The sequence below is a fragment of the Gossypium hirsutum genome, chromosome A05 (assembly GCF_007990345.1).
Source record: "Gossypium hirsutum isolate 1008001.06 chromosome A05, Gossypium_hirsutum_v2.1, whole genome shotgun sequence".
In the NCBI taxonomy this organism is placed as follows: Eukaryota; Viridiplantae; Streptophyta; class Magnoliopsida; order Malvales; family Malvaceae; genus Gossypium; species Gossypium hirsutum.
In genome coordinates, this window is record NC_053428.1 from 3,536,287 (window position 1) to 3,561,198 (window position 24,912).

General features: G+C 31.5%; 4 protein-coding genes and 1 pseudogene across 4 annotated transcripts; 2 read left to right on the forward strand and 3 right to left on the reverse strand.

Moving 5' to 3' along the window:
• Window positions 1-751: 751 nt before the first annotated feature.
• Window positions 752-1,598, reverse strand: LOC107958840 (uncharacterized; annotated as a pseudogene).
• A 1,673-nt stretch (window positions 1,599-3,271) lies between these two features.
• Window positions 3,272-5,170, forward strand: LOC107958842 (sm-like protein LSM1A). Its single transcript, XM_016894741.2, has 5 exons — window positions 3,272-3,680; window positions 4,211-4,277; window positions 4,365-4,480; window positions 4,571-4,633; window positions 4,861-5,170. The coding sequence occupies exons 1-5, from the start codon at window positions 3,636-3,638 to the stop codon at window positions 4,936-4,938; spliced, it is 369 nt and encodes a 122-aa protein (XP_016750230.1). The 5' UTR covers window positions 3,272-3,635; the 3' UTR covers window positions 4,939-5,170.
• Window positions 5,171-5,305: 135 nt separating this feature from the next.
• Window positions 5,306-7,085, reverse strand: LOC107958841 (uncharacterized). The gene is made up of 3 exons (XM_016894740.2): window positions 6,744-7,085; window positions 5,994-6,115; window positions 5,306-5,800 (listed from the first exon to the last, which is right to left on the reverse strand). The coding sequence occupies exons 1-3, from the start codon at window positions 6,865-6,867 to the stop codon at window positions 5,480-5,482; spliced, it is 567 nt and encodes a 188-aa protein (XP_016750229.1). The 5' UTR covers window positions 6,868-7,085; the 3' UTR covers window positions 5,306-5,479.
• Window positions 7,086-7,591: 506 nt separating this feature from the next.
• On the reverse strand, window positions 7,592-10,420 carry LOC107958843 (pollen receptor-like kinase 3). Its single transcript, XM_016894743.2, has one exon. It carries the CDS (start codon window positions 9,952-9,954, stop codon window positions 8,065-8,067), a length of 1,890 nt encoding a protein of 629 aa, XP_016750232.1. The 5' UTR covers window positions 9,955-10,420; the 3' UTR covers window positions 7,592-8,064.
• Window positions 10,421-10,914: 494 nt separating this feature from the next.
• LOC107958844 (probable polygalacturonase) lies at window positions 10,915-14,123 on the forward strand. Its single transcript, XM_016894744.2, has 5 exons — window positions 10,915-11,599; window positions 11,853-11,973; window positions 12,155-12,403; window positions 12,935-13,088; window positions 13,287-14,123. The coding sequence occupies exons 1-5, from the start codon at window positions 11,162-11,164 to the stop codon at window positions 13,810-13,812; spliced, it is 1,488 nt and encodes a 495-aa protein (XP_016750233.1). The 5' UTR covers window positions 10,915-11,161; the 3' UTR covers window positions 13,813-14,123.
• The last annotated feature ends 10,789 nt before the right edge of the window (window positions 14,124-24,912 follow it).

Below are 24,912 nucleotides of genomic sequence, written 5' to 3' on the forward strand. Positions count from 1 at the left end.
GTGTTTTTATCAAAAATATCAGGCACAACTATGGATCAACCTGTTATAAAAGGAAAAGGCCAAGATATATATATTTCTTTTTTATTTGATTTGATTTTACATGTTGCTATTTCAGACTGGCAACTACAGTTCCAACTGGTTTCATATGTGCTGTTCCAAGTCATAATAATATGAAATGAAAAGAGATCATGGACTTAATATTTACCAAACGAAATGGCCATCAAAGAACCTTTCCGGCTTTTTCCCTGTTTTTATTTCTTGTCGGATTTGATCATGTTTTCAAACCAATGAAAAGAATACACATATATATATATTTGGCTGGATATGTCTGGAAACTTCAGTTATCTATCTGGAAAGAGTTATGGCAGATGGCTATTATAATCTGCAGCCACATTTGTTTTATTAGAACGAAATTACACAACATGAATCTTAAAGATATTTCCTTTGCTTCTAGGAAATTTCCTTTCTTATCTTTTCTCCCTTATGTGTGTCTTTACCTTTTATGCCAGAATTTATTTACACCCTTTCCACATAAGCCATTTTTCACAGCTGTCCAAGCTGAAATTTGATTCACTAAACATTACCATTTTCATAAAACATCACATGATGTAAGATTCTTTACCAAACATCCTAAAATCAAGACATACCAAACTGTTATCTTCAAATATTATCCCCAAGATTCAAGAATATAGAAGATTAAAACAACATAGGCTAAATCTAAGTAACTCTCAAACCTGAAGCAGTCATCATATACACACACACTCAAAACACCATAAGATAGATTAAATTTCACATACCCAAACATTTGAGCCATAAAGACCCTTTATATATGTAACAATCAATCTGATAGGTTTCTTCTTTTTTGGTTTTTTCCTGATACATTTACCTTTAGTTGAGATTTAGATATAAAGAGCTGAGAAACAACTATCGGATCGAAGAAGAGAAGGGCGTTTGACTTCTTCAAGTCCGGGCAATACGCTACTTGATTTACTCCTAAGAGGTCTGGGCGAATCCAGGCTTCGTCGAAGAACTCTTCCCATGGCAAAAATGGGGTGCTCCGTTTCATCTGAAGGACTCCACGCCCTGAACTTGTTACAGAAACTGATGTGTCGATCCAATGCTTCCTCGGTGGAGATAAGCGTTACGGATCTCAAAACCTCATCTTTGACCGCCTCGATGCAGAGCCCGCAAATCCAACGGCCCTGGTAACGTTCACGGACACGCATGATATAAGCAACGGTGCATTCCTCGGTGAAGCCACAAGAGTCGCATTTAACGCAGTGAGTCTCGAGGGGGTACTCAGTTTGCTTGTTGGGTTTTGAGTGTCTGAACCTGAAATCGCCATTGCATGGAAGCAAACATTGAATGCTGTGTGTGCCTTTTTGCTCTGTAAGTTTTTTATATATTGTGAAGTGAGTGGAGCAGGGGAGTGAAAGAGATATGCGCCATGTGGGTGATATAAAGAGAGACAAATCAAAGCTGAAAAAGAAATTAATACACACAGTGCTTTATATGTTTGTGGGCTGTGTCATGGATTTTACATCAAACCAGGGTTAAGATGTGGGCCTTTTCAATTTTTGGCTTTTACTAAATTATGGATCCCCATTTACTATATTTTAACATAATAATGGTGAAAGAAAATTTAGGGTTAGTTAGATTTTAAACCAAGGGTGATTAGATTAAAATACCTTTTCCTTTTTGTAGTAGATTAGATTAATGTACTTCCCATATTGAAATGGTTTGGTAAACCACCCAATGATTGATACTTGCTTTGTGCAGTGGGTTGTGTGATTTTGTAAGAAAAATCCTTTTTATTGACAAATTCCAATATGAAGGACAATCCTAAATACACTAGTTGAAACATTCAATTTTCCAACCCCGAATTTGCTTTTGGGGTCTAAATGAATCATATAATTTTCTTATCATATCAGTTTTTAATTTCATATTTTTTAAGAGGGTTATATGGTAAATTTACCCTTTTTTGCCTCCCCTCTCCTCTATCATTTCAGTCAAATCTCATTGGCTAAAAAATAAAACTTACTGTGTTCTAACCTTTTAGGAAAGGTTAATATTTGGTATATTTTTATTTCATAAGCCATTTAAATAATTGTTATATGTGTGTTTTTTAAATATTTATTTATTTAAATATTTTACTATTTATCAATTCATTAACCTTGTTTGTCAAGTCTAAAGATTCCAATGTACTAAATATTTTCTCTTTTCATGAATAAGATAGAATTTAATATGCGTGAGCATTTGATCGAATCTAGTGAAAAAAATTCGAGTTAAGAAGCTATATTTTTTCATTTTAACTCGATTTGAAGTCATATATATTTAAAAACTCTTTCAAAACAAAATAAGAAAAAAAAACTTTGGTATGATAAACTTGAATTGTTAATTTATTTATTTAACTCCCAAAATTATTATTTTAGTCAAATTTTTAACTTTTCTACATATTCTTTAGAATTTTTATAATTTTTTAAAAATATAAATTTTAGAAATATTTTAAAATTTACAAATTATTTTGTAGTTCTTGTTGAGTGGGCTCAATTTGCTCATTTTCAAAATTGATAAGGGTCAAAAAGATATTTACACTAATATGTTATTTAAGTTATTCCAATCATTCGAATAATAAAATTTAACTTAACTCGAAACTCAAATAAAGTTTATTTAAAAAAATCGATTTAATTAATTCAAAATTTAATTTTTTTCAAATTAAATCGAATTTTACTCACTTGTAAATAAAAATAGTTAGAGAGAAAAACTGCAATGCTTGGAAGCACAGCAGCAGTATAGAGGCATGCATGATTTTACAGCATATGCAGTTTCCATGTTCGTTAGGGCCTGTTAAAGTTTTACAGAGAATCAGAGTTGGATGGGTAATTAATAAACTTGAGTAAGAAGAAAGAAATTTATCAGAAGAAACAAATAATTAACCAGCTATTTTTTTTTTAATCATATAGGGCATCATTGCATAGAAACGAGGCATGTGCAAAGATTTGTTCAGTTGTGATGGGACAAAAATGTATCACTGGTGTGAGAGTCGTGGCAGAGATTTCGTTATGAAAAGGAAGACCCATTTCACGGTTTTCAGGAATTTATGCAGCTAACAGCTACCGCTAAGGGAATCTTTTTGCCATTTCACTGCAGCCCCTGCCCTTTATGGACTGGCGCCATAACATTCTGGACCTCAGTTTTGCTGTTTATGTTTAACAATTATGGGTAACCTAATAATCGAATTCGTAATTCACTTCACAATTACTTGGCTTTTAATTAATTAAATAATATTCAAAAGAGAAGAAAGAGATTCAATGATTGATCCACCATGCACCATGGCTTTTAATTTTGCCTCTCTTTTCAAATAACTAACCAAACTGTCTTCCTATCTCTCTCTTTTATTCTTTTTTTTTTCAGTAAATGCTTCCCGTAATAATTTGGAAAAGAAAGCTAGGGTTTTGGATTTGAAAGAGAAATTTTCCTTTTAAAGATTTGATCTACTTTAGCTTTTCCTTTTCTTTTGGTGGGATAGAAGTGGTTTAAACTTAGGAGGGTTGAATAGCAAGCCAATGCCATTTGTTTGTAAACTTGGAATTGAAGTATTAAAGATTAATTTCAATGTCTCGGATTAATTTGCCATGATGATAGCTTTCTCTACACTTGTCTTGCTACCTATCTTGGCAGTAAGTTATCTCTTTCCGTTTAAGATGTAGTAAAATTAAGCCAATGCAATTGAAGTTTTTGATGTTTTATTTTGCAATATTTGATTATTCCATGTTCCCTTTTTTCCCCATTTTTTCTTGGATGTGAGGTTTTGATTTGTTTAATGGTACTATATGATTCTTGTTTGCGTACTTCACTGTATCGGGTTCCTTCCCTTGGTGAAGTTGTGTTCTTGGATTCTCTTCATTTTTGTCTCTTTAAGAATTGGGAGGAGTTGGTATTGAATTGCATGTCCAACTTGTTGGTGTGAGCTTGGAAAATAGACAAAAGTATTTATATTTCTCTTCCAAAAAGGTGTCTCAGGGAGAGTGAGTTGGTGGTGTAAATTAAGCACTGGGTTCTATATCCGTTGAATGTTTGTTTATTGTAGTTATTTTGGCTCCTTGCATCCTCATGTTGTATAGATTGGCCCCTTTTTAAATGACTTTCTGTGATTCAGATCTTTAATTATTGGTGAACATGGCTAAGGAATTTTATATATTTTGCACAGAAACTCGTTATGTTATTGGGAGATGGCCGTCATCTTTTGGGGTTACTGCGTTCTTTTGATCAATTTGGTAGTTCTTTGCTAAGTTGTTTTCTGTTTTCTTTTGCTTCTTTTGTTGTGAATGAATTGGTGATGTGATAACCTTCCACATTGGCAGCTAGTATTGTTCTAGAAGGAGCTTGTGAGCGAGTTATTGTGGGTGATTTGTACTGTGACATACCCTTGGGTCTAAATGTAATCCGTGGGGAGAATGTGGTCTTAATCGGAGAGATGGTATGCTGTTTTATGCCTTTTTGTTGGCTTGAGGAATTGGTTCTCTTAGAATGCTGTTTCTTCTTTATAAATTGCTATTTGTTACACCAGGACATGGAAAAAGAGGAGCTTCCTTCACATATGACTGCTGTATCCACAGCTGAGATTAAAAGGGTGAGCACATTCTTATTCCCTGCATGTTATGAGAGACTAGGTGGATGTTTCCGCTTACCATAGGCTTCCTCACGTTTGTTTTCATTTGATTTTGGCGATGATTTAATTAAAAGAGGGATTTCAGAAAGATGGTCTTAGCTCCCTCTATAGTTAAGAATTTTTCATTATGAAATTCCTCTTGTCAATGTTTCTTACACTCTGAATTTGTGTTTCTATCCATTTTCCAGGCTCAGAAAGCAGGGAGGGATGCAACATATCTGAAGGGCTCTATGAAAAACATAATGAAGTCCCTTGATATTGATTAACATGTCCTGCCATTTTTCTAAAAGTTTCATGTCACGTTCGTGGCCTAGAATTTGAACGAGGGTCGGGAGGCATGAAGGATTCTTACCGAGGACAATTTCCTTGCTCCTCCAAAAACATGGGGTATTAAACACATTAGCAAACAGAACTATGGTAAAGTTTTTCAGTGACAATGAGTTTAGGGTCTTGAAACATTTCATTTTTTAGTAGAAATTGTTCAAAATTGATCCAGTCTCTTGCCGGTTTCACCTTCATTTTACCATGTAACATGATTAGTCATGTTTCATGAATCATTAGATGCTCAACTTTCCTCAGTTTCTATTCTAGTGCTTTCTTAGCTTTGCTGCTTGCTAATGGATCACTAGCAAATTTTCAGGGCACGAGTTTCTTATTAATCTCTTCTGCCATGTATGACAACATACATAGCAGAATGGAGTCGACAGTACAGGTAGACTAGATCGTTTTTAACCTTATACTAACACAGCAGAAGATGGGAAAATAATACAGATTCGTGATTGTGAGATGAATTTGAGAAGCTTTGTTTCAATCAGGATAAGTGAGTAAAGAAATGAGATGCTCATGTTTGGGGAAGCGAGTTACAAGCTCGGATCGTTTTGCCAGCTCGAAGTCTTGGAACTGGAAAGCAGGTGCACAGGTGCATCCTACAAGTGAATAATGGCTCTCAGCATCCCTTGGATCATTTTTTGTCACTGCCCCATCAGTCGAAATGTTGAAATCTTTTGTTGGAAATGCACCAAACCAAACATTTGGAGGCACTGTGTACTGCACCTTCTGATTATTCAACAAATCAGGTCCAAGACATGTTAGTTTTACTTGCCCATCTTTCTCATCCAACTCCAAGACCTGTTTCAAGTATGCTTCATTAATTACCCAGAACAACAAGGACTTTGTCTATAACCCCAAAAAAGCTTATATTTCTTACATAATTCATATCCTCGTCAACATAAAATTAAGAACATTTCAAGTTACCAACTGGTTCCATGTCATTAGAAAGGAAAACTGTTTTGGTTTGAACAAGACCAATGTAGGCCATTACCGTAAGAGGTTCTCCCAAATAAAAATGCCAGGTCTCAGCACAGGGTATACGGTGAAGGTGAGACACGCTCCCAGCCGGTAACAAGAAGTAAATAGATGTGCTAACGGGACGATCAACTTTGTCTGCAGTGAAGATACTGTCATGTTACAATAGGAAATACTACCAAGGAAGTAGTAAATATTTGCATACATGAGATTTATAAAAAAAAAAAAAGAATTATTGCAAACTATCAAGAAACCAGTTTTCATTAAAAATTTCACAACTTTCATGAATTGCAGACATGGGCACAGCTATTAAAGCTGAAACTTGTAGGTAAACAATTCAACCCAAAGTTTATTAGGAAGATGCTTTAAGAATGTAGAGCATTCCATTACATACTCTCTAAAGGGTATGCAGATAATCAAAATCTTTTGCTTCCCACATCCCATCAAATTAATGAGTTCTGGGTAAAAAAAAGAAGGGGGGGGGGGGAAGTGAAAGCACAATCAACTGGTATTTTTTTTTCCAATTTGACGGGCACAATTGGTTTGAGTACGTGAATGATAGTAAACAATATATAGATCAGATGGCATCAAAACAGAATTGCTTAAAAAATGAAACAAGAAAGTGGAACCCTAAACCAGAAAAAAAAAAGCTATAAGTTACCCAGATCCAAAGAATTGATCTTAATCTACTGCAGCAGAAGTGAAAAAATCACAATCAAAGGACAAAAAAGAAAAAGAAGATGAGGCATGTATACAAGGTGCTTACATTGAGGAGGAAGTTGAGATGTGGAGAGCATAACAGAACTATCCCTAAAAGTTTCAGAAAAGAAGCCACCTTCAGGGTGGGAAGCCAGATTCAACTTTGTTGCAATCTCTGATGCAGAAACCATGCTTTTTTTCCGTACACAGCTACACACTGGACTTCTTAACTTCACAAACAGACAGTGTTTCACTCCAACAACAAACTTGGGTTTCACCCTTTTTTCGGTTTTGGGGATGATGATCCTTTGATATTCCTATGCCGATCTGTCGCTTAATAGCAAATTGGAAAGTCAAGGCTTACCTAATATCTTACCTAAAAGTGGGATCCACATATATATTGTTTTCCAAACATGTTAGTTAGATACACCTGGAAATCTTTGCCTATCAGAGATTGTTGGGCTTGACTGGATTCTATGGCTACAAGGCTTTAACCCACTGATAATATGCAATCGAATTCTTTCAATTGTCATCACATATTATTAAACGATAAACTACTCTATTAATCATTAAATTATGGGTAAATTTTTATTTTAATTATTTATTAAAAAAATTGTAATTGGGTCACTGAATTTATTATTCAAAAGTTTTTTTTAAAAGTTACATCAACGAGTTTCAATCGACAATTCTACAATCAATATAGTAGATTAGTACCAATCGACGAATAGAAAAAATACTTTAGATTCAAGTTAATTCGATAATCAATGTCAAAGATCGGAGGAAAAAGTTATTTAAATTTTGATTTATAAATTCGCAACGTCTAAAATTATTTCAGAAAAAATTATATAGCACCAAATTTAATAGCCCTATAACTAAAATAAAATTTTTTGAATAATTAGATTACGAAAACAAAAATTTACCCAAAAATTAAAAGCTTGCTGGGGGCATCTAAATTTGGGGATTATACGATAATTACATGTGGTATGTATGAAGCTTAAATGAAATCAACAATACATCACTATTTCTGAGTACAAATTGAGGTGTCACAAAAACATGACTAAGATTACATCCTAATCATTCTTGAAAATACTTCTTCAAGATTACATCCTAATCATTCTTGAAAATACTTCTTCATTATCCTAACTTTTAAACAAATCAGATAAAAGTAACAAAAATATATATATATATATAATGGCTTAATTATTGGTAACTAAAGAAGATGCCAATGACAAAATTTTCTTTGGCTTGATCTTCAAATGCTTTTCCTGTATTTCTTCGACGGAAAACCGGAAACAACGAAGCCTGGATCTCCATCTTTCCAGCGACCTCAGCTACTCTTTTTCGGTCTCACCTACGTGCACTACGGCAAACAAGGCCTGTCTTAGGATTTAACTTACCTCTTCTATCCTATTAATGATTTCGTTCATGTCTAATCGTTTATGAGGGTTACTTTCAGCGCAAGCAGCTCCGATTTTAAGGACTTGAAGCTTTTGATCAACTGAACCTGCATTGTTCGCTATCTCAGGATCAATCAATTCTTCAGCTTGGTTCTGTAATATTGATAGTTGTACCCATTGCACGATATCGATCCCACCTTCGCCATGGCTTAGATATTGTGAAGGAAATTTGCCTGTCATGATTTCCATGATGATAATTCCTAGACAATAAATATCTGATTTGGGGGAGACTTGTCGGTACTGGAGATATTCAGGGGATTTGTAAGCAAATAATGCTTGGGCGACATTGGTGACGTTTATCAATGGTTCAAAGGCATAGTCGTTTAGTAATGGATCGTAATTATTAGATAAAAGAACATTGCTGGATTTGAGGTTTCCATGGGGGACCTCGTATGTTGCATACTCTGTATGAATGTAACTGAGTCCTCGAGCGATCCCTTTGATGATCTTCAAACGAGTCGGCCAATTCAAATTAGCATGAACCACGTCTCGAGTACCGTGCAAGACGTATGATAAACTGCCCTTGGGCATGTGTTCTGAAACAATAAGCTTCTCCTCTCTCCTAAAATGGTAGGCTAATGGCGTCAAAACATTAGGGTGTTTCAATTTCCCGAATCGTCTCATTTCAGCATTGAACTCATCTTTATCCAGCCTATTGATCCCTCTCATTCTCTTCACCACCACGGCCAATCCATTCGACAGTACAGCCTTGTACGCAGAGCCCAATACGCCACTACTTCCTAGCACCTCCGCGGCTGCCTTCATCAAATCCTGCAACCCCAACTTACCTTTCTCATCATTCACCATTACCAAGTCAGCCATCGCATTCTTGATTGTCGGCTGCGACGCCGTCGAGTCTCTCTTTGACCCAGATCTGCCCCTCCCGCTTGAATCGACAGACAACCGGTGGAAGGATTCCGGTGGTAAATGGGTTGGCAGCAGCTCGTCCCTTCGACGTCCCCTTGGAATGCTTAATTCTTCTTTCTTCCTACGCTGTGTGGAAACCATGGAAGCTACCACGAAACACAGTACAATAAATAGGGTCGTGGCAGCAAGCATTGCCTTGCCATGGATTCGGTTTTCCTTTAGGAATTTGCTTGACGGACTTGGAACTGGCGGCGGAGCTCCTTGACAATCTTTCGGCAGCGGTTTCCCGCAAAGTCCTACGTTTTCTTCAAATGAAGCGGCACTGAAATTATAGAAACTTTCTGGGATTCGACCTTGTAAGTTATTACGAGTTAGGTTAAGGGATCTAAGAACATTCGGAGTTTTCAATGGTGGGATTGTTCCGTCAAACTGATTACCATCTAAGTGGAGTTCTAAGAGATGGGGTAATTGCATTAAAGACTCGGGGATACGGCCGGTGAATTGGTTTTCATTCAACCAAACTTTCTTCAAAGATCTCATAGATGAAAAATAACCACTTGGTATATCACCGCTAAACTGATTACGAGATAAGTATAAAGATTTTAAAGCGCCGAGTTTATTGAAGTCCGGGATTGGACCCGTAAAAGAGTTACTCATTAAGCTAATGGATCTCAAGTCACGAAGTTGAAGCAAAGGTAGAACGTCGACGGTTCCGGAAAGGTGTAAATTTGTTAAATGGAGGCCAACAATGGACTCCCCGGAACAGATGACGCCGACCCATTTTTGCAAGCAAGGAGAGGAACCAGGTGCCGGAATCCAACTATTCAAATCATCTTGTAGGAAAGATTGCTTGAGCTTAATCAAAGTGTCAACATCAGATTGAGAGAAACAAAGAGAGGGAAAAGAAATGGTAATTAGAAGGGAGAAGAAAAGGAAGAAGCGAACAGCGGTCATTACTGACCGGAAATAGTAAAGCTCCGGATAGAAACGAGCCGCTGCTCGGAGAAATCATGTGGTTCTGTAAGTTATTTTTTGGGAGGTTGTGTTTGCGGTTGCTTAACTCTGGCCTGACAAAAGGCAAGTTTGCCATGCCGGTAAAGTGTATGTGGCTTTGAGAGGAGGCATTGAACGATGCAGATAGGTAGCGTGTTAGATTCGATTCTAATAATAGGAATTGGAATAGAGGTTTGAGATAGGAGGAGAGTTTACAGGAATGAAAGGAAGAAAGTGGGGCCAGCAACTCGTTTTGACCTTGTCAATGTCAAGGTTAATGCATTGCTTTGCCATTGATATTTTGGGTTACACCATTAAAGATTTAACTTCAATCTCGGACAGGGAACAGACTCCATGTAATTGCTATAAAATCTAATACGTTGGACATCACCTTCAAAACCCATAAACGAGCATGAATTGCAGCAGCAAAATGTCTCTGCAATATAATTTTCATTACGTAATGAACACAATATGATTGAAAATGCATCCTAAATCTTTAATAATCTGTAGTAATTTCTAAAACCTTAAAAAAAAGCCTGTCATTTACTCATTAACTTTTGATGAGTATAACTCACCTGCTGGTTTTAAAATTCCTTTCATTAACTAGACACGATTGATACACTTCAACAAAATCACCTACTAACATTATATATATATTGCTTCTCATTTCCGTGAAAGAGACCTCAGGTTTTTACTTCTTTCATGTGAAGATCATCGGCAATGAAATTACATAAAATAAACTTTGAATAAATGCACATGCATAAGGGAAATATCAAAGTTGTAAAGTGAACTATCATCAGGTTTAGGATCAAGGACTTTTCCTTGTAAGTTAATACAAAGACACGTGTCAAAAATTAAGCCAAGCAGCACATGGTAATTCGGTACAACCTAATGCCACCCAAATCAATAAATCTTTGCTGAGAATATATGATACTTTCTCTCTCACCTGCACCATTACAGCCTTCCCTTGAAATGCGCTCCTCCATCTACGAACCACGGATCCACCAGCTACCGATTGTTAACATTTCACCCATAAAAGAAAGATACCCTTTTGCTCTTTTTTCACTCTTCTTGTACAAAAGATTCTCCTTTTCTGTGTTTCAATCCCAACTGCCTAAGACTGGTTCTTGAACCGAATTTCTGTTAACATAAAAAAAGAAACCCAGAAATGGTGGAGACATTGCCGGTTGGGCGGTTTCAGTTGCAACAACAAAGGCTGGAACTTAAGAGATGGATTCCGGCGTTTCTTTCTTCGCATAAAACGCTCTTTGTTCTCCTCTGGATCGCAGCTTTCGGTTCGGTTTTTTTCTGGCAATGGAATATCGGTGGGAGTGGGTTTTCGATATTCGCCAAAGTTGGACCGGGTCGGCCTATGCCCAAGATGCGGCCTTTCGCGTTTAATTTGACTGATTTCGGTGGCGTCGGGGATGGGGTCGCCGATGAAACGGCGGCGTTTGAGAGGGCTATCTTGGCAATTTCCAAGTTTGGGAAGAGAGGTGGTGCGCAGCTCAATGTGCCGCCTGGGAAGTGGCTTACGGCACCGTTTAATCTTACTAGTCATATGACTTTGTTTCTAGCTGAAGATGCTGAGATTCTTGGAATCCAGGTTCTTGTTCTTCATCTTCTTTTCCTTTAGACCTTAGTATCATTTAAAAATGGTAATTAAGCAAGCTATGTCACACAAATTATTTAACATATTTAGTTGCTGTATAGGTTATGAATTGTGAGAGAAATTTTAGTCGTCTTCATGCATGTAAAATGGTGTTAGTGTAAGATCGATATTTCCCATTTTAATTAACTTTTGGTGGCTTCGCCTTGTGGTTTGTTGTCAACAATTACAATGTCTGGTATTATAACAGGACGAGAAGCGGTGGGCTTTAATGCCTCCATTGCCTTCATATGGGTACGGAAGAGAGCATAATGGATCTCGGTATGGGAGTTTAATCCACGGCCAAAACCTCAGAGATCTCGTTATAACTGGTTAGCTTATTAAACCTGCCCCTAATAGCCTGCAATTTAAGTTTTTAAATCATTTTGTAATATGTTCATCTTAAGTTGCTTGAACTTGAAGTTTTTAAGTCATTTTGTAATAGTTTTATCTGCATAAATCATTTGTTGCTGGCGGAGTCTAATTCTATCGTTTTGTCTTCTCAAATAACAGGACATAATGGCACCATAAATGGACAGGGTCAATCATGGTGGAAGAAGTATCGTCAAAAGCTACTCAACCACAGCAGGGGTCCACTTGTGCAGATAATGTGGTCTAGTGACATTGTAATCTCTGATATAACCTTACGCGATTCTCCCTTTTGGACTTTTCATCCATATGACTGCAAGAATGTAACAGTGAGGAATGTTACTATCCTGGCTCCCATATTTGAAGCCCCAAATACTGATGGAATTGATCCTGGTAAGTAATCCCCAGTTATAAGACTTAAACTTTTGTCCATGAGAAATTTCGGCAGCTAAGGCTCTAGATACACATACAAGTCACTGATACAGAATTCCCCTTAATGGTGTAGTTTATGATTTGGCCAAGTTAGTCAGCAAGCTTGGTTGATAATCTATGGAATGAATGTTATTGCATATGGAGGTACAATTTGTGGTTTGTCGGAACTGCAAAGAAGCAGGAAGTTGATAACTTAGATGTAGAATGTATAAATTTGTATTCTGAACCAAATTCTGTGAAATGTTGGGGCAAATTGCTTTGAATTTGCTTTCATTATTTTGTCTTTTATCACCTTTCCCTTTCCCTTTCCCTTCTGACGTGTGCAAGGAAAATTAACATTGTGTACGCCTCTCTGTAAATGGGGTGAACATCATCAAATCACCAGCCAGCTCCCGTGTACACTACATTTCAGCTTGACGATTTGCTATGGAAAAAATATATATTAATTCATTTTCAATGTAACTAAATGCAATTCATTTATGTCGTAAACAGATTCATGTGAAGATATGGTAATAGAGGATTGCTACATAAGTGTTGGTGATGATGCAGTTGCAATAAAGAGTGGCTGGGATCAATATGGCATAGCTTATGGACGACCCTCGAGAAACATTCTTATCCGAAACCTCATTGTCCGCTCCATGGTCAGGTGAAGGTTCTTAAATTAGATTTTCTCCATCATCATGAATATTCTACTGCCTGATTGATTACACTTTGTGTAGTTAACAATTTCAGCATTGAAAGATAGAAACAGAAGTCGGTTTTTTTATTAAACCAGTTACAATCTGTTAACATCTTGGCTCTTCAGATTCTAACTAAAATCTGCCTTGGGTAAACCATGCAACAGTGCCGGCATATCAATAGGCAGTGAGATGTCTGGTGGGGTATCTAATGTGACTGTGGAGAACGCCGTTGTCTGGAGTTCTAGGCGTGCAGTTCGAATCAAGACTGCTGTTGGAAGAGGTGGTTATGTCAGAGATATAACCTATCGAAATCTTACTTTTGATAATGCCCGAGTTGGAATTGTCATCAAGACAGACTACAATGAGCACCCTGACGATGACTTTGACCGAAAAGCCCTCCCAATAATAAGGGACATAAGCTTCACCGAGATACATGGTCACGGAGTTCGTGTACCTGTTAGAATACACGGCAGCGAAGATATTCCCATCAGAAACGTGACGTTTAGAGATATATCTATTGGGATAACATATAAGAAGAAGCATATATTCCAGTGTGCCTTCGTTGAAGGCCGTGTAATAGGGACCATCTTCCCTGCTCCTTGTGAAAACCTTGATAGATACGATGAGGAAGAAAGACTCGTAAAGCTTTCTGCGGCCCAGAATGTAACAGATATAGATTATGACATCTGAGGAAGCAGGTATTCACCATCAGCCAGCCATTCTTTCTGGGATCAAAAACGCTGTAAGTCTGTTTCTAAGAGATAATTTTGCAAAACGATGGTGGAGAAGAAGAGTAAGCATGTTTATTTCTTTCCATGCCCTTTTTGGCTCCACTTTTATGACTTCTTTTTGATTCACTGAGTTGTGTACAGAAATTTTCTTGTAGTTATATATATTTCCCTCAGCTTACTAAAATTCAAGTCATAGTATGCCTTTCCTATGTAAATTGGTTAGTACTTTCAAGTTCAACGCTCAACAAAAATTCAGTTTGCAATTTGATATAGGGATAATGTAATTTTTGACTCTTGTTTTTTTTTTTTTTTTACATAGGAGTGGTCCAAGACCGTTTTAATGAATATAGTCTTAGACCTAATTACACCAATCATGCCCTCTTGAATAATCCTTGGTAAAGGTGAAATAATTTAGTGACGTCAAAAGGCCCTTGAAGCACTCAGCTCGTCAAAAAATCCACACATATATTAGGTTCATGATAAATATAAACAAGACTACAATTCCAATTGTGGCGAAACAACACTTTACAATTCCAGATCACTAAGGAGAGAGGATCATGTTGTTGCAAAGAGTTCAAAATCTTATTAAGAGTCGCAAAGAGTTCAAAATCTTATAAAGAGTCACAAGTGAGTCTGACTCAATAACAAGATTTTTTATGTCATGTTCCCAAGCCAGATGAAACCATTATAAGAAGCATAAAGCTCAACTTTGGTGATGTGCCCATGTCCTAATTTCCCAGTAAAACCAAATAGCCACGTACCATCAGTATCATGACATAAACCACCAGTAGTGAGATCTCCGGGATTCGAAATAACCACAATATTCATGTTCATTTTGACTCTTGTCCTTGCCTAAACTTGAAAATAGTTATTCATTTAAGTTTATTCTATGAATGAAATCTTTTAATTATTTATTTAATTATTGTTAATCGAATTGATTGAATTAAGAATTGATAATCTAATTTATTTAACCATAAATTTAATTATTAAAACATTGAATACATTATCAAATTTTTAGATTTTTGAAGACGAAATTTGATATGAGATAAGCAGTAATGGTCTAATTTAGCTAGAATGGTAGACATATGAATGCAACTGTTTGGAGAACAATTTATTTTAGTTTGGACACACTATATATTCAAAGTACAAAATAATATAATAACATAGGTTTGGGTAAGGGGCCATTGAGCTGCCCATACCATTCCAAAAACCATTTTAAATGCTCAATATATATGGGAAAACGATAAGACACAGGTAGCTCTAAGTTTCCATGTCTTTTCTTTTTGTCCATTTCTAAATCCACGATTTATTTTATTAAAAGCACACGGTAAATTATCTTTTATCATTTATTTATATGTGAACAGAAGGTCCAACGACTTTCTTTCTTTTCACATTAAGTTAAATTTCAATTTTTATTCCTTTATTTTCGACTTATATGTTTTTTACATTAAATTTATTTTTATCATTACATGATTATTAAATAATTTTTTTCTCAATGTAACACCAATATATTTAATAGAATTAAGTTTAACAGTGATAACAGTTGAATTTAAATTTTTATATTCAAAAATTAAAAATAAAAAATAAAAAAATTATATTCCAGATGTAGAATATGTAACTTTGAAATTATTACCCAAAAATTTTAGATAAATAAATAATGAACACAACCCACTAATTATAATTAAAGTTAGAGAATATAGTAATTTAAGAAACAAGGTTTGATATTTTTATGTTTCTGCAATAACGTGGTAGTTTCAAGACATGTTATGAAGTGCATGCAATTCCAATTATTCGGTGGTTTAGCAATACCAAACACAATCATTTCATGTTAATAATATAGTAAATGTGCACTACACGTTGTTTAAATTGACAAACGAAGGGTATATATAATAAGCTCAAGGGCAACCCCCAAAAGCAAATCAATTGAACTTTTCTTTTTTTAAATTAAACAAAAATCAACAAATTGAATGTTTATCAACCATTATAGTCTTTACTATTATCTACCAACTACAATCATACATTTATTTTTTGAAATGTCCTACACTATTTTATGTTTATTTTATTTTTTTTATAATTTTTATTTGAAAATACAAACGGAGAAAATATTTAAAAAATAGTAAATTAACAATATTATATATGCATATTCACTCCTGTTATTGACACAAATGTGATGTCACTAAATCATATTAATGGCCAACTAAGTATTAATTTGATTGGTATAAATATTGTTGTCAGTGTAAGAGAACATAAATTTGAGTACGTTGAAGCGTATTATTCTCCTAAGAGTTGAGAATAGGGTATAAGTAATTTTAAAACAGATATTATAAAAACTTATAATGAGATTAATGTGAAAATAATAATAATACCACTAATAAATCTCTCACGATCCAATGGCTTGACAACATTGTGGCAATCCAAAATTGGGGGGGGATCTGTTGGTTAAAATATAAGTGGATTGTTAAAATTATATTATATTTTGTGGAAAAATTATCTTTAAACTTTGAAAATAATATATTTAGGGTGTGTTCTAAACAGTACTTTTAAGATAAAAACATTTCTAAATTTGCTATTTTTTTAGGAAAAAAAAAGTACTTCTTTTAAACTAAAAATGAGTTCAAAAACACTTTTTTAACAAGCTGAAAATTTTAATTTCTCCTAAAAAGTATATTTAAGGAACATTATTAAACTAAGCCTGTTTTAAAAGTAATTTTTATAAATCATGAAATGGAAATAAATAAAATATAAAAAATATTGATTAGAATTATTTATGTTGCATATCTTTTTGGGTTATGAGAAAAGATTTTGCCATGGGAAATACTAGTTGGTGATGACAAAAGAGAAGATAAATACTAAAACCACTAAAACTCACAAGACATAAAACAATAAGGTAAACTAAATTCAAATTTATTAAATTATCGGTAAGCTCATGTTTTAGTCATTAAATTTTAAAAAATTATAAATTAGTCAATAATTTATTGAAAAGTTTTTATTTGAATAGTTGAATTATTCGAAGATTTTTATTTAAATTACTATATTATTAAGTTTTGAAAGGGTAAACTTCCTAGTTTTCATCATTCAACTCTTAAAGCACTTTCATTAAGTCACTCAAAATGAAATCTTAACGACGGTTGAAATTCTAAATTTCGTTTTTTGTTTAATATTAAAATTTTAAATTTTAAATTCTGAAACATCAAAATAAATTAAATAAATTATTAAAAAAATATTGATGGACAATGAAACCGGCTATGAGACCAGAATCTACGGCTATGAAACCGGCTAGGTCACCGGAGAAGCCAAGTTTTGCCCAAACTTGAAACTTGTTGAGTCAGTACTTGAAGGAGAAAGGTAGCTTTGGGGATCTGTCTCTGGGAATGACATGCAACGTTGAAGCTAATGGTAAGTTCTTTCTTTCTTTCTTTTTCAGTTCTGGGTTGGTGATTAAATTGACAAAAAATCATTGAATTAGAAAATTTTAAAATTTAAATTCCGAAACATTAAAATAAATTAAATAAATTATTAAAAAATTATTGATGGACAATGTCAATCTATTTGTTGATTTAATTAATTACAATGATTTATTTTTAGTTTAGCATTAAAGATTCAATATTATATAATTAAAAGAAATTTGAATTTTATAGACAACTATTAAAGACAATAATTTTCATTGAATTTTTTTAAAAATAATTTCAAAACATCAAAATAAATTAAATAAATTGTTGAAAAATTATTATCTATTGATAAAATCAACCAATTTGTTACTATGATTTTGAATCTTAATATTTCAAAATTTATATTTCAAAACCCAAATTTAGAATTTTCGACAATAGAATAAACAAAAACAAATTGAGAAATTTTATGTATTATTTTAGCTTCTACCCTTTTTTCACTTTAATTTTTTTTTACCCCAAACAATACTTAAAAAATATTTTTTAGGTGACCAAAATGAAAATGTAAATATGATAACATGTACAGTTAACCACTATTAGAAATTTACTAAAATAAAAGCTCTCTAAAAGTTAGGTGACCAATTAGGTAGTTTACCATTTAAAAAAAAAACTTTGCTAACGTTCTCCAAATAATGATTCAAAGATCAGTATAATAAATCAGTAACTATTAATGAGTAAAAAAACCTTAGATCTAAGTCAAATTGATGATCAGTATCAAAAATAGAATAAGAAAGATATTTGAATTTTAATTTGCATATTTGTAACATTAAAAGTTATTTCATGAAAAAAATTATATAAAAAAAAAAGAAAATAGATTTTTCGATTGATGCATATAATGCAAATAAAGAAGTTATATAACAACAATTTTAACAGTTCAATAACTTAAATAAAAATTTTTACAATGATCATTTTATAAATTTTTAAAATTAAATAAATAAAACATAAATTTACTAATAACTTAATAAATCATCGATAATCATGAAGGAAAATGTGAAAAGAAAAAAGAAAGTGATGGAAAAGCAAAGAGAGATAAAGAGAGTTCACGGTTTTAGCATGAGAATGGTAGTCCTTTAATACCTCGACTCACAAAAAGAAAAATAGAAAAAGGAAAAGAAAATAAAGATTCGAATTGATATGGGTGCGGTAATTTCCTGAAATGAAAGGGGTGTTTAATGAGTAAGCTTAACACACGTGTAACTTTAAGATTGGATTTTGAGGCGGTGTGCGGTGCATTGTGCACCCACCACCAACTTATCTTTTCCCCCCTCTCCGCGTTTCCCACGCGAGTTTGACTCTTTCCCTTTTTATTTTTATTTTTATTTCCTAATAATTTATTATTTCAAAATTGTTTTTTTAGGGTTGTTTTATTTATTACAACCTCCAACTTGAAAAGAAAAAGTCTAATTTTAGTCTGTTTATTATATTAAAATTAGAAATTTAATTCATAAATTTATCTCTTTTATTTTTAAAGAATTATTAATAAATTTAATCACTATAGAAAAATTAATTATATAATTAAAAGTCGATTGAGTATTAATTTAATTGGTATAGGTATTGTTGTCAATGCAGGAAGACGTGAGTTTGAGAATCTTCCTATTTATGGGTTAGAGAAAGATTATGAATAGTTCTAAATATTGTATCAGAAAATTAGATATATAATTAAGGGTATAAATTGAAAAAAAATCATTATAATTAAGGGTATATATTAAAAAATATATATAGATAATGGTTTAATATTCAATTTAATACGTAGATTTTAATTTTGTGCAATTTGATACATAAATGTTAATTTTAATTTTCAGTTTTCACAAATCATTAACAACATATTTGATGTAGTGGAAGTTTAGTTTTACTTTTTGCATATACAAACAATTTTATTTACCCAACATGAGAATAACTAGATTTATTTGTTTTTCTAAACATTTACAATTGAATTGGAATAACGTTTTATATGTACAATTAAAATAAATCAAAGTTTGCGTGTCATATTGCACATTAAATTTAAATTCACGTGTAATTTTGATATATACTTCAACCATTACCATTGATTGCAATCAAAATCATTGCTTGATTAATGTTATTTTGTTCCATTGATTTGTTCTATACTAGACATAGCATTTATAACTATTTTATAGTTTGCCTCTTTTGTGTTATATTTTAAGTGTTCAAAATATTATAAAATTATAAAAACATTATATGTTAGTAATTAAATTTATATGAATTTTAAAATGTTGATATATCTATATTGGGTTCATGCTCTTTTTATGGCATGTCTATTTTATTTTTTTCATGTGTTAGTGTTAATATCTCAATCCGTAAAATATTTCATATATTTTGTCATAATATAATTTAATTATTAAGTCTAAACATAATTATTTAAAATTTTCATCATTATATTATTTATTTATTTATATAATTATTATAAATATTATTTAAAATCTTAATCCAATTTTCTGAAGCATAACGAGTGCATATTTTGGTAATAATAAAAAAGTTATATATGGTTAGAATAAGTAAATATCATAAAATAAATATTGTTGGAAAGAGTAATTATAAACCTCAAGTATTTATCGTAAAACGAATATGAAATATATAAATAAAAATTAAATTTATATGAGCCCTATGTGTTGGCCTGATGACCAGAGCGTTTACCGTCCCAAATATAACTTGAGCTCGGATCATGTTAGTCACGTTACTATCAAGGCTTTACTCTACTCTCGTAATTTAAAAAAAAAATCAAATCTATTCTATCTTGGCACATGTTCGTTCCATTGCCTTTTCCTTTTTTTTTTTACATGATAAAATATTAGTTGGATTTCAAGTTTAATCATTTTACATTTTTTTAGATTATATAAAAATAATTAAATTTTAGTTTTGATCCTTATACTTTTATCGAATTTGAAATTTTAATTATTATATTTCAAATTTGACATAATTTATAATATCATTACTTAGTCTAAATACTTTATTTTAATTCAAATGCTAATGTAAATTTTTAAGAATTGTTATCATTATTAAACTTCTCTATTAAGTTTAAGTCCATTACAATGTCATTTTTCTATTACATTAATACCTGGTGAGTTTTTTTTATTTTTTAATTTAAAGATATTGTATCAACAAATTTAACAAAAAAAAATTATGGTAACAAATGAACCAGAATTTTAAATTTGAAAAGTAGAGAAATTAAATTTTTGAAAATAAATAATTAGCCCAATGCAAAGCAAAGCATATTGTATTTAATGTAAAAATTAAATTTCAAATATACGAAAAGTGCAAAAGCTTAGAGCATATTATATATATTTTAAAATTATTATTCTATAATTAGCCAAAAAATGATAATTAACATAATGCAAAGCGTGGGTTAAAACTATACTAATTAATGATTGAATGCCAAATCTAATGATAATAGAAGAATAAAAACCAATATAAAAAAGAAAAACTTTTTTAAGAAAAAATAATTGTATTTTAAGAAAATAATAAGTTTAAATTTAAGATATTAAATAAATAAGATTTTTTAAATTTAAAATTATTATTAGGTTTTTCTTTTCAAAATTTTATATAATAATAGTAGTATTTCATGTATACTAGACTATATATATTAATATATTTTTAACCTCCTAACCTCTTAAGTAACCATACTCATGACAGTAAGTCTTTAAAGTTCAACCGGTTAATATTCAATCAATGTACATATTAAACAATTAACATGCAATAAACTGTTATCTAAATTAAATTTTTTTATGATTAAACCGGTCATTAAATCAATTAAATTCAATCTATTCGTAATAATTTATAAATTAATCAATTAAATATCTTATTATAAATTCACATCCATTCAATTTTCACTTGGATCCATTCCGAAAAACCATGTAACACACGCCAAATACATTAGATTAGGTAGAAAATCGCCATTGCATTTCGTTTGTAAATAGAATAAGATATACATTGCGTAACATCATTAATTATTCTCTTACTCCACAATAAGAAACAAAGAGAATAGGGATATGAAACATTAGCCTAAAGTAGCACTTCACACTTATGTACGAGTCGCATTTAAAGACATACAGAAATGGGAATCAAAGCAGAGTTGTTAGAAGATGGTGGGAACCACTAATGCGAAATGATTTAAATAAACACATGAGAAATTACAAGACGTACAATCATGGGAATTCACGCGTTTTTTAATTCCTAATTATAATATAAGTTGGAATAAAAAAATTTCATTATGGTTTAATGTGTTATATTATGTATTAATATGATTATATATTTATATAATATAAAAATAAGTTATTATATTCACGTATACGATTGAATCAATATATAATTTTAAAATTTTTCACGATAAATTTAATTCAAATATTAATAAAGTATAAAATATAATTAAATGAAAAACTTATATATATGGCATGATATATAAATTAAGTTGCAATAGATCGAATTTAATAAATCAATGAAGAAACGAATTTAGATATCTAATCAATGTTTAGTAATGTGTAAAGGAATTCGAATTCACATGGCTTTATACGTGTTGAAATCTCAGTGGAGGGAAGGAACGTGTAATTGCCGCTTGCCTGTTTTGGGAAGGAAGAAAAGAAATGCAAAGACTGGCGGTGTTTCATGTTTTGTGCTTTGTGCTGCCCACTTCACTACCTAAAATAGCAGTGTAACCATTTTAATTTATTTTTTAATCTCATATATAACAAACTTAATTATGTTTTATTTAAAAAAAATACATCCCAGTATATATTTAAAAATATAATAAAAATAGAATCATTAATTTTTTAAAAATATTTAAATCTTTAAAAATAAAGGGTTAGAAAAAGAAAAGAAAAGAAAAAGAACCTCATTCATACCTAACGCTTTTTATGTGGTTTTGATTGTTAATCTTTAAATAAGGATCTTAATTAGTAGGCCTGTTTTACAGAAATACCCTTTGTGTAGATTTTTAACTTTACCACGTTGTTCATGAAATTGGTTTGGCTGTTTGGATCCAAATTTTGGTATACATGAAATTATTTTCAACTTAGTTGAAATTTAAGTCAAATATTTTGGCTAAGAAAATAAAATTTTTAGTTTTGGATAAGGCAATAAATTGAACTCATCTATCATTTTAACTTAAAAAACTAATTTATTTATTACATGAAATTTTCTTATTTTCTTTTTGGTACGTAACTTCTTTTTTCTTATTTAAATATAATGAAATCTTGACTAAGTCTTACCGCTATTAAAAAATATATATATTTTTGTAAAAATTTTATAATGTTTCAGATAAGTTAATGATGTAATTCCGGAATTAATAAATAAGTTATTAAAAATTTATAAAAAATAATTCATCGATTTATATTAATTCGTGGACTAATTGATCTAATTTTATTAATTGAATCAATATCTCAATTGATTTTCAATTTGTTCCATTAATAAGTCCAATTTAAACAACATCCTTAGGAGCTAAAAAAATTGAATTTCATTTTCATTCAAACTTCAAACTTTAATTGTGGTTTGAAGTTTATTATTGTTGTAATATTTAATCATCAAATTAGTTTATATATTTTAACTATGTATACATGTGAAATCACAGTGTAACACATATGATTATTACATATAAAAGTGTAAAATTTTAAAAGCTTTTAAAACGATAATATTACCTTTTAGAGGACATTTAGTTAACTAAATTTTATATTATATTCTATAATGTTACACTTTAAAATGAGATTATGGTGTTTGAATTTTCAACATTTCAATTATTTTATAACCTCAGAATAATGTCCAAAAACCCTAACATTAGGTATAATCTCATTACTACCTTTTTCTTAGGATAACTTTATTCCACCCATTTTCAGGGTTTTCCCATTTAACAAACTTGGTGACACCACTCTTCCCACTAGGACTAAGCTCGTCCTTCATTTTTTTTTTTCCATCAAATAATGCAAATCTGCATTCTCACACTTTTTGCCAATATGCCTTTCCCTTCAACGAAGTCGATATTGAACACATACTTGTTCTTTTGACCCCACAAGTTTTAGCAAATGATTTCAAAGAGAAAACTCCAAATTGTAGCATCACGTGCAAAATATGATGGGTTTGAAAGATTAGCTTGGAAAAAAAAATCCTTTATTTTTATTATATTAATCAGTTTATCTCAAATAAAATTTTAACTATAAAAATCAAAATTTATATCACTCTATTTCATTTTATATTTCTTTACCACACATCACTTCACTCTATTTCATTTTATATTTCTTTCACTTGAATTCTATAGCTTTTTTGATATCACACAACCATGTAAAAATTTTTATAGAAAAAACGACCTTCCATTAATATTGAAACGAAAGTACAATCAAAGCACGCAAGGGGAAGACCTCTAAACTTGAGACAATAGACTCACCCCCATGCAACCAAATCTACAATCCTACCTTCTCATTAGCGCAAATATTATTAAAAATAATCATAAGATCATGAAAAGTGGTCATAGCAAAGTCAACATCCCACTCAAAGAGGATTGTATGTACTAAGGCCACTCGAGCAAGCGAATAAATTGCCTTACTTGCATCCCTACAAGTCTAAGAACCCCAATTTAGAGACAATAGAATACAGACCCAAAAGAGCATTAATAATAGGCAAGCAATTCGATTCCAGGATCACGTTATCCAAACGAAGAGTTTTCAACCATGAAAGGGCCTCTCGTATAGCAACTGCCTCAGCCAGGCTCAACTTACACCATACCTTTTATGGTAGCAAAATCGAGAGCTCCTTCCTCAAATAGCCCAAGGGAGGAGGCGACCATCGAACAATAAGCTGACTGCTAGTTGATAAAAAAACAAACGAATAAATTCATATTGAAAGCATTCAAAATCTGATAAACCATATAAATAAGATTCAATAGTTGTACAATTGAATTCCTATGATAAAATTAAGGTGTAATACAAATAAATTTCTATTATAATTTTATGAAAAAAGTTAAAGACTAAAAAATGTTAATGGAAGGAACTTGTAAAAATAAAAATTTTATAACCGAGACATTATATTAAAATCTACATTTTACATTTAGTCAACCAGATACTTGAATCTTATATTCAGTCAAATGAATTAAATAAGAAAATCATACATTTCATCTATAATCTTATATTCTCGTAATTATATTATGAAACATAATCTAAAACTCGACGAACCAAATGCATCTTATTATTGATTATATTCCTAAATTAATATTAGAATGATATTTTATTTTTATTATTAAAATTTGGATATTAATCAACATTTTATAAAGTTGAGATTATAATTTTATCCATATTAAATTACATTATAATGTGAATTATTCAAATTTAAGTTATAATTTCAACAATATAAAGCTGAAATTTATGCATTAACATCCGTTTGGTTTGAAAGTTTTTATTGTCACAATATTTTAATTATTAAAATATTTAATATATTTCATTTATATTCAAGAATTTGAATCACATTACATGAGAAAAGTATTTTTTAATGAATTAAAAAGCTAAATAAATAAAAGCTTGTGCAACTTATGTGTGACTAAAAACAAATTAAATAATTAAACAAGTCATGATTTAAAAAAGAAATTATAATTTGTGAAACTGTACCAACTAGCTATGAAA

Excerpts from the sequence above, each read along its gene's own strand:
- LOC107958842 (XM_016894741.2), top strand. The coding sequence starts at position 3,636 with ATGATGATAGCTTTCTCTACACTTGTCTTGCTACCTATCTTGGCA. Across the intron at positions 3,681-4,210 it reads TCTTGCTACCTATCTTGGCA|AAACTCGTTATGTTATTGGG; the intron begins GTAAGTTATCTC and ends TATTTTGCACAG. Across the intron at positions 4,634-4,860 it reads CCACAGCTGAGATTAAAAGG|GCTCAGAAAGCAGGGAGGGA; the intron begins GTGAGCACATTC and ends TCCATTTTCCAG.
- LOC107958841 (XM_016894740.2), bottom strand. The coding sequence starts at position 6,867 with ATGGTTTCTGCATCAGAGATTGCAACAAAGTTGAATCTGGCTTCCCAC. Across the intron at positions 6,116-6,743 it reads ATCTCAACTTCCTCCTCAAT|ACAAAGTTGATCGTCCCGTT; the intron begins GTAAGCACCTTG and ends TCTTCACTGCAG. Across the intron at positions 5,801-5,993 it reads ATTTGGGAGAACCTCTTACG|GTCTTGGAGTTGGATGAGAA; the intron begins GTAATGGCCTAC and ends TACTTGAAACAG.
- LOC107958843 (XM_016894743.2), bottom strand. The coding sequence starts at position 9,954 with ATGACCGCTGTTCGCTTCTTCCTTTTCTTCTCCCTTCTAATTACCATT.
- LOC107958844 (XM_016894744.2), top strand. The coding sequence starts at position 11,162 with ATGGTGGAGACATTGCCGGTTGGGCGGTTTCAGTTGCAACAACAAAGG. Across the intron at positions 11,600-11,852 it reads CTGAGATTCTTGGAATCCAG|GACGAGAAGCGGTGGGCTTT; the intron begins GTTCTTGTTCTT and ends GTATTATAACAG. Across the intron at positions 12,404-12,934 it reads TACTGATGGAATTGATCCTG|ATTCATGTGAAGATATGGTA; the intron begins GTAAGTAATCCC and ends TGTCGTAAACAG.